Source organism: Diceros bicornis, chromosome 20, assembly GCF_020826845.1.
Source record: "Diceros bicornis minor isolate mBicDic1 chromosome 20, mDicBic1.mat.cur, whole genome shotgun sequence".
NCBI classification, from domain to species: Eukaryota; Metazoa; Chordata; class Mammalia; order Perissodactyla; family Rhinocerotidae; genus Diceros; species Diceros bicornis.
In genome coordinates this window covers 34,847,768-34,866,983 of record NC_080759.1, presented here as the reverse complement: position 1 = coordinate 34,866,983, position 19,216 = coordinate 34,847,768, and the positions used below count along the sequence as shown (strand labels likewise).

Sequence of the window (19,216 nt, the reverse complement as noted above, 5' to 3'; positions counted from 1 at the left end):
CATCTGTGCCAATCTTCCTCTATATTTTATATGTGGGTTGCTGCCACAGCATGGCTGATGCGTGGTGCAGGTCCGCGCCCGGATCCGAACCTGCAAACCCAGAACACCGAAGGGGAACGCACCGAATGTAACCACTATGCCCGAGGCCAGCCCCAAAAAAGTTTTTAATTTTGATGAATCCAATTTTTAAATGTTTCCTTCTATGGATTGCACTTTTGATGTCAAGTTTAGAAACTCTGCCTTGCCTAGCTCTACATACTGAAAGTTTTATCCTATTTATTTTCTAAAAGTTTTCTAGTTTTAAAATTTACATTTAAGTCTGTGTTCCATTTTGAGATAATTTTTGCATCTGGTGTGAGACTTAGGTAGAGATTCTTCTCATAATTTTTTATTTTTGCCTATGGGTGTCCAAATGCTCCAGCACGGTTTGTTGAACAGGCTATCTTTCCTCCATTGAATTGCTTTTGCACCTTCGTCAAAAAATCAGTTGGGCATACTTGTTTGGGACTATTTCTGCATTCCATTGTTCTGTGTGTCTATTCCTCTGCCCAAATCACAGGATCTTGGTTACTGCAGCTACATAATAAATCTTGAAATATTATAGACTGATTCTTCCCACTTTATTATTCTTTTTCAAATTGCTTTACTTATTCTGATTACTTTGCCTTTCCATATACATTTTAGAATAATTTTATTATATCTCAAAAAATTCTTGCTGGAATGTTGATAGAAATATCATTAAACTTTTATATTTATTTGAGGAGAATTACATCTTTACTACGATGGGTCTTCCAATTCATGAACACGGTATGTCTTTCCATCTATTTAGATCTTCTCTGATTTCTTTCCTCAATGTTGTGCAGTTTTCAGCATACAAGTCCTGAATGTGTTTTGTAAGATTTATAAGTAAAATATATAATACTTATATGTAAATATTTCATATTTTTGAGTGATTATGAAAGGTATTGCATTTTTAATTTCAGTGTCCACCTGTTCATTGCTAGTATATATAAATATGATTGGTTTTGTGTGTTTATATTGTATCCTGCGAGCTTATTAGCTCTAGTTTGTGTGGGGGGTTTTCTACAATAGCGATGTTATCTGTAAATAAGGCTAGTTTTATACCTTCCTTTCCAATTTGTCTGTATGTTTTTTATTTCCTTTTCTTGCCTTATTACACTGGTTAAAACTTCAATCTTTTTTTCTTTCTGTTCCTCAGACTTGATCATTTCCATTGTCCTATCTTAAAGTTCCCTGATTTTTCCTCTGTCTGCTCAAATCTGCCACTGAATCCCTCTAGTGAGTTTTTCATCTCAATGACTGTACTTTTTAGCTACAGAATTTCTTTTTGGTTTCTTTTTAGGTTTTTTATCTCTTTATTGATATTTCCATTTTGCTCATACTTCATTTTCTTGACTTTCTCCATATCCTCCTTTAGTTTTTTGAGCATCTTTAAGGCAGTTGTTTTAAAGTCCTTGTCTAGTATATCTGCCATTAGGTCTTTTTCAGGACAATTTCTGTTGATTTATTTTTTCCTTTGAATGGGTCATACTTTCCTGTTTCTTTGTATGCCTTGTGATTTGTGTGTGTGTGTGTGTGTGTGTGTGTATGGAAAACTGGACATTTGAATCTAATAATGTGGTAACTCTGGAAATCAGATTTTTGCCCTTCCCTAGGGTTTGCTATTTTTTGTTATTGTTTTTGTTTTTTTGGTTATTGTAGGTTGTCTCCATGCAAAGGATCAACCTGAAGTGTAAACTTAAGGTCTTCTTAGGTCTTTTCTGAGCCTTTCCCTGGGCATGTGTGGTCACTTTCTAATTTCTCCATTTATGTAAGTGTTTTTGAAAGTCTTAGTCTTTATTGTCTGGCTCGCAAAAGGGGCAAAAGAAAAAAATAGAGATGGGAAAAAAAGGGTGCCAGCCCTTTAAATCCTGACAGTCACTTCAGCCAAAGGAGGAGGGGCTTTCTACAATGGGGGAGGTGCAGCAACAATGGCTACCCACCTCTTTGTTTGCACCTCTGTGATCAGAAGCAGCCATCAGCCATCAGAGCACAAATCCCCAATATCTGGAGGACAAATATCAAAATATCAAGCTGATTCAGGTAGTGGCCCACTTATAGTCTGTTAAATAATCCACCACTTCTGATAACCAGTAAATATCTACAACTTTTTGTTTTCAAGTATTCAGGGAAACCATGCTCAAGTAATGTTACCAAGAGGTTCTCACCTTTATTGGAGAATTTCCAAAACCTGAAAGAAGGATCATACTTGCCCTTGGGTCTATTTACTTAGGTGGCTTTCCTCACAAAGGTGATACATCCATGTCCAGATAATCATGCCAATGATTAGCTCAGAAATTGGGGCAATGCTGATTTTGTAGAACCTGCTTAGCATATTTCTGAATCTCTTTACAATATCAAGTTGAATTGAGGTTATAAGGGATCCATTCTTTGAACACAAGTAGTGAGCATTTGAGAAAGTCTTTTTTTTGTGTGTGTGTGTGAGGAAGATCAGCCCTGAGCTAACATCCACGCCAATCTTCCTCTTTTTGCTGAGGAAGACTGGCTCTGAGCTAACACCTGTGCCTATCTTCCTCCACTTTATATGGGACACTGCCACAGCATGGCCTGACAAGCAGTGCATCGGTGCACTCTGGGGATCTGAACCCAGGCTGCCAGCAGTGGAGCACATGCACTTAACAACTACGCCACGGGGCCGGCCCTTGAGAATGTCTTTTATCAAGAAAGTCTTCTCAACTTTTCTTTAGCTTGGGTATACCATTGCTGGGAAGGTCTTTAGCAATCACTTCTCGGTGTGACCTAGTTATATTCACTTCACATTGCTTGGCCAGCAGGTGCTGCTGACATCAACGACTTGATTGAAGGCTGCAGGGAACATATCCCTCCTTGTATCTGGATTGAGGACACCTATACGTTTGCACCTAAGAATAACTTTCATTTTGCCAAGTTTTATTATCAACATGCCAACAACTATGGCCTGGTCTTTTTAAGACCCAGCATTCTGTCCCCAGTCATTATTTAATTATAAGTAAGTCACTTAACTTCTTTGAATTTTTGACAGTTAAGCATACTAGAATGTATCACATTTATCTCCCAGGATTTTTTGGTAAGGATCAAAGAAATCACAGTACCTAAGAAATTGCCTAGTTTAACCCACTCATTTCACAGATAAGGAAACAGGTGCAGAGAGGTGAAGGCAATTATCTAAGGTCATAATATCGGCTGATGAAAAAGCCAGAATAAGCACTCATTCTTCCCAACTCCCAAGGCAATACTCTGGTTTTGTACAGCAGGTAAAAGTATTTTTGAAAAGTTCCAGTATTACATGAGAAAAATGTTGAGAAAGCCCAGCCCAGAGAGGCCAGGCCTGGAATAATCCAGTCTCCAGGGCTCTTCCCAATCCCATCTCTTTTCTGGCTGTACACTCAGAGTATGCCTCAGTGTTCTGCTTCCTTCTTCAGAGGGAGGAGATCCAGGCTGGTGGCTACATGACAGGAAGGGGGTATAGTTGAGCCATTTACATGGCTCCCCAATCTGAGTTTTTAATTAGTATAATGCTTTCTTACTTGTGGTTAGTAAATACACCAAAAAATGAAGTTACAAATAAGCTAAGACCTTTCCTCCAGGGAAACCTCTGATAGCTGGAGAATCTAGGATACTCATTATCCCTTCAATCAAACATTCTGAAACCTGCCTTCAATGAATTCATCTAATCAAATTCACACATTTTTGTGACAACTTGGACCTCCCTTTAACTGGTGTTTGCTTGACACCATTATACAGCAGTTTTCAATTTCTTCTTTATTCAATGTTCTCCTTTAATACCTGTAAGTAAATGTGGCTGACAATAGTATTTACTTCATAATGTTGTTGAGAGAATTCAATAACACAACACAAAGTGTTGGCACAAAGTAAGGGCACAAAAATGTTAAGCTTTGTGACTTTTTAGTGATACTAATGATATTAGTATTTCATAAGAACTAAACAGGGATTGTTACCCCTAAATTAATCAACTGAGTTAAAGCTTATCTCCTTGTCTGTGCTCAATCCATTCTAATTCAGAGAACTGTAGTGGCCTCTTTGATTCCGTGATGTAGATGGGTATAAGTGGTCAGGGCAGAGGAGACATTGCAATCTTTAAAGGGTGTGATTATCCCCAGTTTACAGATGAGGAAGCAGAGGTTTAGGAGGATGAACCTCAAGTCACGATGCAATCCGACTCTCCTGATGCCCCATTTAAGGTGTTTCCCATTCCTTCTACCGACATTGATGCATGAACATGGCAAGGAGATCTCAGTTTCCTTAACCCTTTACCTGTGTCCGAGCTCATGGGCAATTGTGAAAGCCAGAGGGAGTCCAGAATCTTCATTGATGTTACAACTCCGGTGAGGCTGGCACATTCCCGACAGGTGGGAGAGACCCAGGGTCTCACAGGGGCGATTGACACCAGCACAGATGTCTTTTCTGAAAGTAGAGAATAGAGATGCATAGGTGCTCAAAGACACATCTACAAAAATCCTACTGGAAAAAATCTAGGTGTTAATCCACATTCCATAAAGTCTGTAAAGTATGATTAAAAAATTTTTTTAAGTCCATATGAATGTAGGGAGCAATTTTGAATTCACTAAGATTATTCAGATTTTACCTCTTGATTATTAAATCTCACTAACACCTAAAAAATGAGGGGAAATACGGAAAATGCCTTATTTTGAGTTGCTTTTGCTCTTAATCTCAGGAGGCCAAATTGTATTATTGGGCCAAAAATAGAAAAATTTGATTGAAAATTGAAGCTAATTTGAACTTTTCAATAGGGAAGGGACAACAAGCAGTGGTTGAGGTTTTTCAAATATATAAGCACTTTTCGGTCTTTCTGAGTTCTGTACTCAAAACTAATCTGAGAAATTTTTCTCATTCATGAAAAAGGCAATGGTCCCATCAACCCATCCAGAGATCAAATCAGTTGTCTCTCCAGCCCTGTTACCCTAACAATATTGCATTGGGAGGGGATGTGTGGGCACACATGCACGCACACACACACACACACACAGAGGCATCTTTATCTTTCCTCTTTTCACCAGGACCTCACTATTTCTCTACCCCAGAAAATAAAAAAAGGAAAGACTCCTAAGACCTCACAAAATACTAGTTACAGCTTTTAAATATAAAAACGTGCTCCCATATCCTGGTAGCCTTTATTTCAATCACTGACAAGAGTTTTGAAAGAGTCGTTAATTAGTCATTTGGCTTTCTTCAGTTCCAGAAGAGCTTTTTGTCAAGAATGATGGCACAAATGCCAAAAAGGTTCTGAGCTTTAGTTATTTGCAGACCTTCAATTCATGGGGTTTGTATGGGCACCATTTCTTGCGACAAATAGTCTTTTTTTGTGTGTCCATTGAGCCATGGAAAAGATCCAGGCTTTGAGAAACCCTGAAAGTTTTCAATTCTCCAGGAGGCAGTGACTGGGACATGGGGTAGGAGAGAGCAGTTTCCATCTCAAAACACACGCAACAGACACGAATCCTCACCTCCACTAACAGCAGTGGTTGCTGGGTGGTTCCCTGTTGGAGAGCTAGATTGCATGGATCATATAGCCCATCATTCTAAATAATTTCTGAGTCTGTAGGAGGACCAACTAAACACTTCCACCCCTACGGCAAGATGTGCTTCTTACTGTTTCATTCAAAAAGTCTAGGTCTGCATGGAGCTGCTGAGAAAAGATGAATGGTGCTCACTGCTAATCCACCAACCTTCTCACGTTGATAGTGCAGGAAGTTAGGTCCATTAAATAACTGTTTATTGAGTGCCTACTAAGTATCCAGCACTAAAGGGGAAAAAATTGGGGTAACGAAAGAATTGTAGGATTATGGTTCTGGTAGGCAAGGAGCTTAAGCTCCCAAAAGGAGATTAGCTCTACCTCCACTTTCCACTGGGGATAGTAGAAGAGAAAATCTTCGTATGCAGCTACTAGCCCCATTTCATGGAGTGTGTTCAAGCCAAATCCATCTTCTGCTGACTGCAACTCTATAGAAAACTGTTAAAGTGGATCTCAGCGTAGTCCTCCAGAGGCAAATCTCAGTCTTATACCTCCTTCCTTTCCTGATCCTACCTATTTCTTCAGACCAGAGGTTCTCAACAGGGTGTGATTTTGCTCCCCACCCCCTCCTAGGGGACATTTGTCAATATCTGGAGATGGTTTTGATTGTCACAAACTGGAGAAGGGTGCTATTGGCATCTCATGGATAGATGGCCAGAGATGCTGTTAAATATACTACAATGCACAGGACAGCCCCTCACAACAAAAGTAATCTGGCCAAGGTTGAGAAATCCTGCTTTAGAACTTGAAAGACTCTCCACTGTCTGGCAGCTGGTTAGACTCATCATAGCTTGAAACCAGACCCCTGTTCTAAGGAAGAAAAATTATCATAATAATTAAAAAAGGAAAGCAGATCCTTCGTATTCTTATTGGGTAATAGTTAAGAGTGTGGCTATTGAGGTGAAACTACTTAGATTTAAGTCCTAGCTGGACCTGTTAGCAATGAGATTTTGGGCAAGTGACATAACCAAGCCTCAGTTTCCCCAGAGTTGTCGTGGGGATTAAGTGGAATGATGATTGTCCTAATAGATGTAGCATAGTGCTTGGCCCATATCAAATGCTTCACAAATGCCAGCTATCATTAACTTATTCGTTGCTTCATGTGAGAATAAGGAGAGAGGCTGCTTCTGCTTTCAGGGAAAGAACAGAAACAGAGCTGAGACACAGCTGCCAATGCTGGTCCCAGAATCCAGGATTCTTTCCTAGAGACAGGTCCCGTCTGGACTGAAGTCTTCCCCCAGTTTTTTGTCCAGGTCCTCAGTGCTCCCTGGCTGCCTGCTGGCTCATCAGAGCCCCTGTGCTTACATTCCACACACACACACACCCCCACACCCCCCACACACACACAACACACACACACACACACACACACCACACCCCACCTATTCCCCTGGGAGCTACCGATCAACCCAAGGTGCCATAGGTCCTAACGAACCTAATGTAATAGGTTTATGCCACAGACTTCTTTTGGAACATGTTTGCATTCAACCAAAGTTTTGATACTTTCACTCAAAAGAGTGATTCTGATTGTTGGAGTTTCAGCTCAGGGTAGGGCAGACATTTGGATAGGGTGGGGTTGATTATCATCTCTTGTAGGCATCCTATGCACTGGGATGATCCTGTCAAAGGGACAGATGATAGGCCAAAATGTTCAGGGGCAGCCTGTCCTCTCCAAGGAAAATACACACCCAGGGCCTTCCAGTGCATGAGGTTTTCTGTGGCTGAAGGGCCAGGCCAAGAGGCCTCCTCTACTACACATTCCTGGATTTCTGTCTGTCTCTGAATCGGCATAGGAGTGCCCAGTGAGACCTGACTTCCCCCCATTAAGGTAAGCACTTCTTTTGTCTAGATTAAAATCATGTCTGGTATATTACAGGTGCTCAATAAACATTTACTGACTCAGTGAGCAAACATAGCTTCCCAAGAGCCTGGGTTGATCAGGAAAATTCACTGGCTTTTCACAGCTTTGAGTCCTGGAAGGTTTGACGGTTCATATTAGCACCACAGGGTCTATCTGTAGTCAGAACAACATAGTACCTTCATGAGGGTAAAAGGGAGAAAAGCACAAGCAAACCACTCTGCCTATTCAGGGAGGACCTGCTCCCCATGTTCTGCCCTCAACATCAGTCAGGGATGGGTTACAAGGAGGACTGATTTCCATAGAGATAGCTGCATGTTTCTCAGTTGGAGGGAAATTAAAAAATAAAATAAAAATAAAGGATCAGAAATCCCATGATTAAGAGTTACAGGAGACTTTAATGAGGATCTGCCAACAAGTTTCCTGATTGTTTATAGAACTGCACAGAGAAGCCAATATTAAAGATGAAATCATCTTTGGGATAGGAAAGAGGCCTGCATTTTGCCAGCAGATGCAGTTTATTAACACAGAGAGTTTTGTCACATTTAGCGAGTTTGCTAACTACCCCCTCACTGGTATGGGAGTCAGGAGTTGTTTAGATCATAGAAGCTGCCTTTAAAAACGACCAAGAGCAGCAAAGAGTAGTAAGAATCTCATGAGTCTGAAGATCTGGCAACCCTTTCACCTGCCAGCCCTCCCTGCATTGCAGCCCCCAGCTTCCACAATAGTCTCTGGGGTACCTGGTGAGAAGGACGGCCACATCGTGATGGGCGGGGTTGAGGTCACTCTTGGGATTGATGCTCTTCTGCCACTTGCAGAAGCTGGACAGGGTCTTCTCTGCGTGGTGAACTATTTTCAATCCTTGCTGGAGAAAGAGGAGGAAGACATTGCATGGGTGAGCTTACTGTGGTCAGGGCCCACCACATTAGCCCCCAGAAGCAGCCAAGTGAGATGAGCTCTGAGTGGGTGCCTCAGACACTTGGTAGGAATTTGGCAGAGGCCAACTTACTCCTTTGGGCTAACCCCCAGCTCTAAATACTACCACTCTCATGACTTCCACTGAAAGAAGGAGAGAAATGATCACTGGGACAAGCAGCTCTTGAGGAAAAGTTAAAAATATATTAGCAAAGACCAACAGCTGTTTGAAGTTCTATTTCTAGTGGCTCTCTGCTTTTTAAGCCAATACAATTCCAAAGAGACATTTTTATTTCTAATGCACAATGAACAGATTTTCAACAAAAGTTTCTTCTTTTCTTGAGGTATCCTGCAAGCCTGGGGTTGCAATGAATGTTTCCTTGCCCATGGTTTCCATCTTGGTGAAGGGTGGGTGAAGGGCAGAGGGTGACATAATCTCTCCAGGCTTCTAACCAGTTAGGATCATTGGTTGTCTGACAACAATTAGGATGCTATGGTAGATGCCCCTGGCCTGCAACTTCAAGGGCTCCTGAGTCATCCACCTGGCTCAGAGTTACTATTGGGGATGGGAGGAGAGTGCTTGTTCCAAATAAACTAGATGAACACTTGTCAAATGGGGGATGAGGAGAAAGGGATAATCAGCTCTAGAGGGACTCCAGTTTAATTTGAATTTCTAAAGGAGAAATTCTTTTCCCTTGCCCCATTTCTTTGGGGTCTCTATACAGAGCCATCCCTGGGACAGGGTGGATTCTACGTGAAGAATGACTACCTCCATTGGCCTAGTCTTATCTGAGTCTGTTACTCTGGGCTCAGCCCAAGAACTTCAGTACAGTCTCTGCATCAAACTATGAGCTTGCTTCTCCACTATTCTGTATTTTGCTAAGGCCCACACCCAAATCAAACAAGGCCCGTGAGGATTCAGTTGCCTCTTAGTGGCACTCCCAGGGCCCCCACCCATGCTAATTAATGAGCACAGACCACCTTCCTTTCATGACAACACAGAAAGGTGGTTCATCACTCGTGAAAACTCATTGAACTGCTTAGCATAAACGATTTAAATAGAAGAAACAGACTTCATTATTGAATAATCCTCATTGTTACATCATCCAGCTGAATGATGTATGGTAGGGGTAGAAGAGGGCTTCTGAGGGATGAGCTGGGCACAGGGGAGTCAGCCTCCTGTTCAACTAGTCAAGCTGTAGTTAGAATAGCAGCCCAACTGGAACAAATGGTCCCCACCCTCATGAAGAACTGGCCAGGTGGTATGAATCGGGAATGGAAGGGAGAGAAGGGAAGGGAAAGGGAGGGAGAAAATATTTACTCTGTGCCAGATACTTGCACACCTCTTCTCTTGTTTAATTTAATTGCATTTGCTCAGCATTATTTGTAAAGAAAGTATTATTAGTTTCATTTTATAATAGGAGAAATGAAACCTCTGAGAAGTGAAGAACTAGCTCAAGATCACTCAGCTCAGATATTGAATCAAAGACTATGAGAACAAGGGCTCCCAGCTGAAGCTGTGGTTCTAGTTGGTGACCAGCCTCACTAGAATGGTGTCTCAGTTCCAGCTCCTTCAGACAGGAAGGCAGATTATGAAACAAAACATCAACTATGATTAGATGTCTTTAAGGTCTGTTTTTAACCCCTACATTTCTTTGAGGTTTTTTGGGGGAGAGGAGGTGCGGGGAGGAAGTCTCTGCAGAGTACTCATTAATTAAAAAATAACTTAATACCACTTAGAATTGTTCCAAAAGAGAGGAAATACTTAGGTATAAATCTAACGAGACATGTACAAGATCTGTATCCCGAAAGTTACAAAATGCTGATGAAAGAAAAGACCTAAATAAATGGAAAGACATACTGTGTTCACAGATTGGAAGATTCAACATATGAAGACGTCTCATTCTCACAAAATTGATCTATAGTTTTATTACAATTCCTATCAAAATCTCAACAACGTCTTTTGTCAACATATACAAGCTTATTCTAAAATTTATATACAAAAGCACAGGCCCAAGATTAGAGAAATTAATTTTGAAAAAGAAAAATAAAGTGAGATGAATCACTCTACCTGATATTAAGGCTTACTCTATAGTGACAATAACCAAGACAGAGTGGTAGTGGTGGAGGGATAGGCACATAGACCAGTGGAACAGACAAAGAACCCAAATCAGACCCACACAAGTACGCCCAACTGATTTTTGACAAAGGTGAACACAGAATTCAATGTTGAAAGAAAAGATAATCTTTTCAACAACAGTGCTGGAGCAACTGGACGTGAGTCTCGATCTAAACCTCACACTTTATACAAAAAGTAATGCAAAATGGATCATAGATGTAAATGTAAAATGTAAAACTATAAAACTTTTAGAAAAAAATCACAGGAGAAAATCTTGGGGACCTGGAGATAGGCAAAGAGTTCATAGATTTGACACTAATAACACAATCTATAAAAGAAAAAATTGACAAATCGGACCTCATCAAAATTAAAAATGTTTGCTCTGAGAGAAACCTTAAGAAGAGAATGAAAAGACAAGCTAGTGAGTGGGGAAAATATTTGTAAGCCATATACCTGACAAAGAAATTGTATCTAGAATATATAAGGATCTCTCAAAACTCAACAATAAAAAAATCAAACAATTGGAAAATAGGCAAAAGACTTGAAGAGACATTTCACTGAAGAGGATACACAGATGGCAAATAAGTACATGATGTTCATCATTAGCCAACAGAGAATTGCAAATTAAAACCACAATGAGATATTACTACATGCTTATCAGAACGACTAAAATTAAAAACAGTGACAGCCCCACGCACTGATGAGAATGTGGCAGACCTGGGTCACTCACATGCTGCTGGTTAGAATGTAAAATGGCACAGCCACTATGGAAAAAATGTTTTTAATTTCTTCCAAAGCTAAACATGCAAATGCTATATGACTCAGCAACTGTATTCCTGGACATTTATCCCAGAGAACTGAAGACTTACCTTCACACAAAAGCCTGCAGTAGAATGTTTATAGCAGCTTCATTCATGACAACAAAAAACTGGAAACAACCCAAATGTCCCTCAAGAGGGAATAGTTAACAAACTGATATACACCATGGAATGCTTCTCAACACTTGAAAGGAACAAACTTTCGATACATGAAATTTGGATGGTGAAAAAAATCCAATCTCAAGAGGTTCCATACTGTATGATTCCATTTATATAACATTCTTGAAATGAAAAAATTATAGATAGGGAGAACAGATTAGGGCTTTTCAGGGTTAGGTCAATAGGCAGAAGGGAAGTATAAAAGAGTAGCATGAGGGATCCTTGTGATGGAACTTTTCTGTATTGTGCTAATGGTCACAAATCTACACGTGTGTTAAAATTGCATAGAACTAAATGTACACACACACGTGCATCAGCAAGTGCTTGTAAAACTGGTGAAATCTGAATAAGGTAGGTAGTTTGTATGAATATCAATTTCTTGGTTGTAATATTCTACTAAAGTTACACAAGATGTTACCATTGGGGAAGCTGGGTGAAGGATATAAAGGATTTGTCTTTATTATTTCTTACAGCTGCATGTGAATCTACAATTATCTCAAAGTAAAAAATTGTTTAAATATCTTAAAAATAATAACTGGTCTGAATCAAGGCTAGAGGGTTGCAACAGCAGATCTTATAAAGCACTTTTCAGTATAATTCTACATGCGTTACTTACTAACGATATGTGAGATCCCATAGTTTTGAATCAAATGGAACCTGTGATCTTTCAGATGGGTTACAGTGGGTAGGAGGAGCCCACACACATACACACTTACATACCCACACACTCACTCTAAGGTTCACTTAAGTTCCCTATTTAAATACAAAACACGCACAGGATCTGTATCCTGAAAATACAGCTTATAAAACCTTGTTAGAGTCGAGGTGGCCACTCAGGCAGAAGCAGATGGAGCCCATCTTGCAATGTTCTTCTTTGGCTCACAAAGTTCCTAGTGGGGGCACAGCTCAAAGAGGGATACTGCCAGATCAGAAAAGCTCAATTTTTTGCTTCAATGTTGCCCTTTTTTACATTGGTTGGACTCACCATTTTGGAAAAACTTACATACCAATCCATGTGTGTTTGTTTAAGGAGAAGTGAATGTTTACAAACACCCACTCTCCCTGGTTCCTGAGCCAAATCCAGTGTCAGTAAGGACACATCTTCATCACCATGGAGAAAACAGTCATTTTCCAGATGTTGCAGAATAAATTCTGCTTCCAATTTTCTCATCTTTAGGAAAAGAGCCCATTTCTCTGAAGGACTTAGCATTCCAATTATGCATCCAATCCTCTCATTTAAACAGTGAGAAAATCCAGGCCAGAGAGGGGCAGTACCTTGGCCAAGTTACACAGCAAGTTTTGGCAGAGAATGGCTTAGATTTCAGGATTGCAGCTACTAGTCCAGGCCTAGTGGTGTCTAAACTATTGAAGACTTCTCTAAACTTCTTGCTTTGAATAATTGGAAAGATTTAGCAATTTGCCAATGGATGAGTATCGCTTATTTCAACTCCCCCACCTCACACTCCCACCCCCGGTGAGGAGACAAACACAGGCAGAGACCCTCTACTTCTGAGATCCCCAACTCTCTGTCTTCATCTTACTCTCTGACCACTTCTCAGGCTCTTCCAAGGGCTCTTCTGCCCTTCTTTTGGCTCATTGCTTAGTTCACTCTCAATCACAGTCATATTTTGGGAAATCATCTATATGCTATTAACTCTCAAACCTATGTCTCATTCCAAACCTCTCTTGGAGTTCAAATTCATGTACCCAAATCTCTTGATGGACACCTCCTTCTGGATCGCCCCACAGGTATCCCCAACTCAGCATCCCTGAAATCCCTTCCTCTCAGCTTACCTGCTGTTCTTCCTGTATTTTCTGTCTTAGTTACAGGAGCCACCACCAACCCAGTTGCCTAATCTAGAAACACCAGTGTCCTCCTATTGGTCTCCTCTCCCTCCATATCCTGCATCCCAATTTGTCATCATGTGCTGCTAATTTTATCCTCCTCTCCATCTATACTCCTGACTGCCCTAGCTCAAACCTCATCATTTTATGCTCGGATTTATGCTTCTAGTATCTCTTAATTGTTCTCCTTCTCTCTTCCTTATTCTCTTTAAATCCATCCTCCTTGCTGTTGTCAGGTTGATCTAGTCAAAATCAAAGTCTGCCCATATCATGACCCATGGCTCAAGACCGTTCAAAGTCTCATGTTCAGAAAGCTCTCCCTCCATTTGCAACCTCACAGTTTATGCTCCAGTGACATTAAAACTGCTTGTACTACCATTTCCCCCACCCCCTACAGACATGTAATTTTTCACCTTGCTTTCTTCAAACTGCTTCCTCTACCCAGAATGCCTTTCTCTCCTCTCTTACCCCCTTTAACCTATTCAACATCCATTCATTCTTTAAGACTCAATTGGGGCATTTCCAGGAAGCCTTGCCTGCCCCCAGTCTGGATTAGGTTCCTGCCAATATATCTGGTGTACACTTGGCTCACAACACTTGCTGTACTAGGTTAAAATGATCAAACCGTGTGCCTGTTTTCCTCCTCAGCTCCTCCAGAACAAGGACTGAGGTTTATTCTTCTCCTCATCTCAGGCACTGCACATAGCCTGGTACACAGCAGGTGTACTGATAACACGCAGGATGCACAGCACCCCTCAAGGAATGGAGAAAAGGTAAAGAATATATCTGTTGAGCCAGAGAAAAGTGAAGATTATGTGGGTAAGAGGTTTGTGGTGAGTCAGTAAAGACACAAGATCTCCTGCTGATTAGGGAAGAAGAAGGTAAGGGGTCAGAAGTTTGAGAATAAAGCAGAAAAGTCTGTAACAATAACTCTGGTGTCTGTAATAGAAACTGTTGGGAGACAATTCTACATGGGTCTCATGTTTCTTCACATCATCTGAGCAAAGGCACTGAGAGCTTTTATATCTTTTTAAGGATATTGTATAGCAAATCAGCCTTGGAAGACAGAGATAGTGTCTTCCTCCAGGGAAGAGGACAGATTTATTTGCTGTCAAGAATAATAAAGATAATGGCTCTTCTGGGGCAAAAGTTGACGTTTGCTTACAACCTTCTTCAAAGAATTGGAGTTTCCTTATCTTGGGGCTCCTCAGCTGGGATAAAATTCACTGTCTAAACAGCATCCAGCTGGGCTGCCCATATCACTCCCATGGGACTTAGGGGACAAAAGGGACAGATGCAAACATGAAGCTCACGCTACATGTTGTGCTGTGAGTAATAAAGTCCTTTGTCTCTGACCTAGAGGTCTCATGTCTTCCCCCAGCATCACATCCATGAAAGTATGGCAGGATAACTTGTTAGCTTGCAAGGAGAGTAAAATCTAAGACTCTTCATAGTTCTTGACAGAAATGAGGAGAATGGAGAATAGGTGATCAAGCAGTAGTGAGAATTATGTCAAGGTTGAACCACCTAAATATACAGGCTGGGTCTGCACGGTTGTTGAGATTTTCTAGCAGCAGAACTATTGGGAAGGGAGTAAAGGAGAGGGAAAGGAGCTGAAAAATAAAGAGATGTCAACAGAGGGGATTCTTCTTACATCCCACTGCACAAGAGCCATTCTGGAATAACCCGGGGAATAGTCATTGATGAGAAAAAAAAAAATGTTAGGGCTCAAGATCTACCCTCAAAATCTTGCTTGCTTTCTCTCTTTTCCTTTTGTCAGTTCCTCTTACAGACAAAGCAAGGGCACAATTAACCAAATTGCTGATATTTGCAGCTGGGTACCTTCCCCCTGTGTAGAACTTTCGTCTACAACATGTGGTATTTAACACAACTTCAGTGACAGAGTCTTCAGGATACCTTACTGCTTTTCTACCAAATGTCATGATTCTTCCAGGAGGTTTTAATTGAGCACAATTTTTTTCAGCCCCCTCAGCCGCTTAATCTCCAAGTCTCATAAGACGTTAAGTCCAAGAAACAATCATTTAGTTTCTTGAATGCATTTGATCACAAGAGACGTGGAATGAGTAATTAGCTATGACTCAAAACTATGCAGCCCTAAGCATGCACAAGGTGCCAAAGAACTTCAGAGAGATTGTGCTGGCTCACAATGAATATGGGGAGGCTGGTGCTAAACATTTTCCATAAAGCATCCTCATAACGATTTGAGCTTGTCAAAACAAACCCCCCTCCACACTAGTTTTCCCCCATTTCCTTTGTAAACAAAAATAGATTTCCCTTTTTGTTCTTTCATCGTTTTTTCTCACTTCATTTTCTCAAGTGATTCCAATTCACTTCCCACTTCCCCTTTCCTATTCATTTGAGTATGTGACCTTATAGGACAGGGAGACGACCCAAAGGAAATCAGCCACAGCACACAGAAATAGCCCCAAACGAGAGATAGAAAATGATTTTGCAATAACGTGGCTTTTCTTATAAATTGTTCTCTCTCTTTGTAAGCTCTGTCTGTAATGAAAAAAAAATCTTGTATTAATTTCCTCGGGAAGTCCTGGTGGCAGCTTGTGATTCAATGTACACTCTGATCATGCTCTGCTAGCCAGGCTTAGGTTCCTGGAAGAAAAAGAGAGGGCAGAGAAGAGAAAAGCAGTAAAAACTTCAATCTGAAAACTTCCCATGTGCCTCCAAGGAACAACTCATCTATCAGAGGAAAAGATATTTGATTAAAAAAAAAGTGATGGGTGTACAAATTCTTTGCCAACATTTTCGATATTTATCCTGAAAGAGCAGCAATTATATAGATTATTACAGACCCACAAATCACCCTCGGGGCAGGGGAAATCACCATCCTGAATTTCCAAGACTTTTAACTCCAGAGTCTCACAAAAGTAAACCCAACACTAAATCACTCTGAGACCAAAGGGGAAATTCTCTGTGAAAACAGCCATCTCCTTCCTGCCTGTCAGCCCTACTGCTGCTCCTTCAAGCCAGCCTGATACCCTCAGGAACCACCCTAGAGGCACAGTGACCTGGGGCCCAGCTGCCTGCATCCCAACTCACTCCCACCCCAGTTTTGTCTCTATCCTGTTCTTAAAAGAAGTCTCCATCTTCTTATGATCCTCATCTTGTCCTTTACGTTTTTTATTTTCCTTCAAGGACTTTGATACAGTTTCCTCATCTGTGAAATGAGCATAATAATAACGAGTTTACAAGATTGTTGAGGGACCTAGATGATGATGATCTTAAAGATAAGAATAATAAGAATGATACTAACAAGTAACATTTATTAAGGGGTTTCTACAAGCCAGATACTATGCTAACTATTACATGAATTAACATGTTTGATTTTCACAGCAACCCTAGGAAGTAGGTATTATTACTTCCATTTTGCAAAACGAAGAAATGCAGGCACAGGCAAGTCAAATAACCTACCAAAGAGTATACAGCTAGAAAGGGGTGGGACTAACTTTAAATCTTGTACTCTCCACCAAGTCAACTGCTCACAAGAGTTGGAGGGAAGAGAGTAATCCTATCTCAAACCTCTAGCTCAAAAGCGGAGCAGGGCTGCCATTGAATAAATTGGTCTAAAGTGGTTTTGAAAGGGGAAGAGACCAAGTTTGTGGCCCAATCCTTGAGGGAGAACGGAAAATTCAAAGGATAGGATTAGGGTCATAAAATGAAAATGAGAACTTGATTCAGGGCTGGATGGAGGCAAGACAGGAGAGAGAGCAAGCTGGCTCATATCTGAAGCTACTCTTTGATTCTGAAATATGACCACCTAGTCTTTGAGAAAGCCTCTAGGATGCTCCAAAGTAAATATCATGTCAGACTACCCTAATTTATTCTCAAAATGTGATGAGAATCCATAGTGGTTTGTACATGGCAGTAAATGACAAACAGAAACCACAGTTTATGTATGCAGATTAACCACAAAGTCTCTTAAACCCACCACAGAAAATGAAGTCCAATATAGGGTTAGATGTCAGACGTGATTAGCATATGGAAGATGAGAGTCATAGAAAGTCACTAATGGAAGAGACCTACCTCAGGGACCCTGCCTCATTATTCCCCACCTCATGTCACTTTCCACAGAGCCCCAGAGCCATCTTTCTAATGCCTTTCTCTCCATTTCATCTCTCAGTGTGGAATCATCCAGCGGCTCCCATAGAATTAGATCCAAATCCCTTTATATGGCCACAAGCTTTGTCATGGCTTGGCTAGTGTTGACCCTCATCTTCACCCCCTGACTGCTGCCTCACTCATTCATTCTTCCCCTTATCTATTATGTGCCAGTAGGGCTAAATGGTGAGCAACACCAGACCCAGCCTCTGCCCTTAAGTCTTACATACTAATGGAGGAACACGCATCACCAAATAGATGTAAAATTACAACTGTGATATGTGCTTTGAAGAAGAAACACATGGTGTTGTTGGAGTATACAATAGAATCTTACTGGGCATGGAGGTCAGGGAAGGCTTCCCCAGTGAAGTGACACTTGAGCTGAGATCTGAGGGATTAATGTGTTAATTAAGTGAAGACAAGAAGGAAGACTGTCCAGGCAACAAGACCAGGGGCAGGAGAAAGCACGGAGAGTAGAAGACTACTGTCCTATCCCGAGAGCAAGGCGGGCATGATAAGAGATAAGAGAGGGAATCAGAAAACCACTATATTGCTTTTAGCCAGAGGTGGGGGTTGCAGAAGGAGTGTGAGGAGGGTGGATATGATCAGATCACCATTTTGAGATCATCCTAGCTGCAATGAGAAAATAAGATCAAAAGGGATCCAGGTAGACCAGAAAGTATATACAACTATAGCCCAGGAAAGAGATAACTGTATCTTGAATTAAAGTGATGTAAATGGAGATGGTCAGACAAAACTGGTGGTACCTGATGACGGACTGGATATGGGGTGGGGGAGAAGGAGGTGTCATGGATGCCTTCTGGATCTCTGGCTTCTGCAACTAGAAGGATAATGACATCATGCACAGAGACAGGCAACACTGGAACAAGACCAGGTGTGAGTGGAGGTGGGGAGGTTCTGCTTGGCTATTTTCTCTCCTGCCTCCAGCACAATCACACTGTTGCATTTTTTCACAACAGGTTTCTCAGCCTCCCATTTTGTGGTTCATCATCAGCGATGTGTTCACAGCCCCTCACATGTAAAGCGCTAGTTTAAGCACTAAAGCTCTTGCCCATGCAGGTCCCTCTTCCTGGAATGTCCCTCCTCACTGGTTAACTCCCTTCTCATCCTCTGAAACCCAGCTTAGACATCCAAGCATCCTTCGCTCTCCCAGGTACTCTTTCACTCTTTTTTATACTCACAATAATCTCAATTTGAAATTTTCTGTTTTGTGCAGTAGACTCTAAGCTCCTCTGAATCAGGAAATGGGACTTACATTCATGTTTGTACCCCCAGAGGCTGGCACAGCATTTGACATACAGTTGATACACCACAACACCTCAACTCTCTTCTCATCTACCGATGAAGAAAAACAGGGTATGGAGCAACGCTATGACTTTCTCGGAGTTACTACTGGATGATGACAGAGTCAGGACTAGAACTCAGGTCTCCTTGCTCAAAGCAGTAGTCATCTCCCCATACCTCACACTGTACTTTCTGCCTGTGGCTGCTACCCTGATGTTAGTTAAGGGCTGCAAGCACTGTTTGTTGTTGTTGGGGTTTCTCATTAGTCACGGAGTGAAATTAGTGAAAGAATAGCTTGAACCATTATCTGGGAATCAAGAAAATGAGAACTGTGAACTGCGACTCTCCAATGAGCCAGCAATTCTGGTGTCAAATCATGAACTTTGTACCACTTGGAGATTCTATAAAAGCTTGAAGGAGAAGGATATTTGGCAAGTGGGAGGAAGGAA

General features: G+C 41.2%; 1 protein-coding gene across 2 annotated transcripts in view; it reads right to left on the bottom strand.

The window, feature by feature from the left end:
* Window positions 1–19,216, bottom strand: part of ADAMTS12 (ADAM metallopeptidase with thrombospondin type 1 motif 12) — a 315,991-nt gene that overhangs the window by 112,111 nt on the left and 184,664 nt on the right. For both annotated transcript variants that reach the window (XM_058564273.1, XM_058564274.1), the window contains exons 6-7: window positions 8,213–8,337; window positions 4,336–4,485 (exon numbers count right to left, since the gene is read on the bottom strand). In XM_058564273.1, coding sequence (XP_058420256.1) covers window positions 4,336–4,485; window positions 8,213–8,337 — 275 coding nt within the window. The remainder of the gene's footprint in view (window positions 1–4,335; window positions 4,486–8,212; window positions 8,338–19,216) is intronic.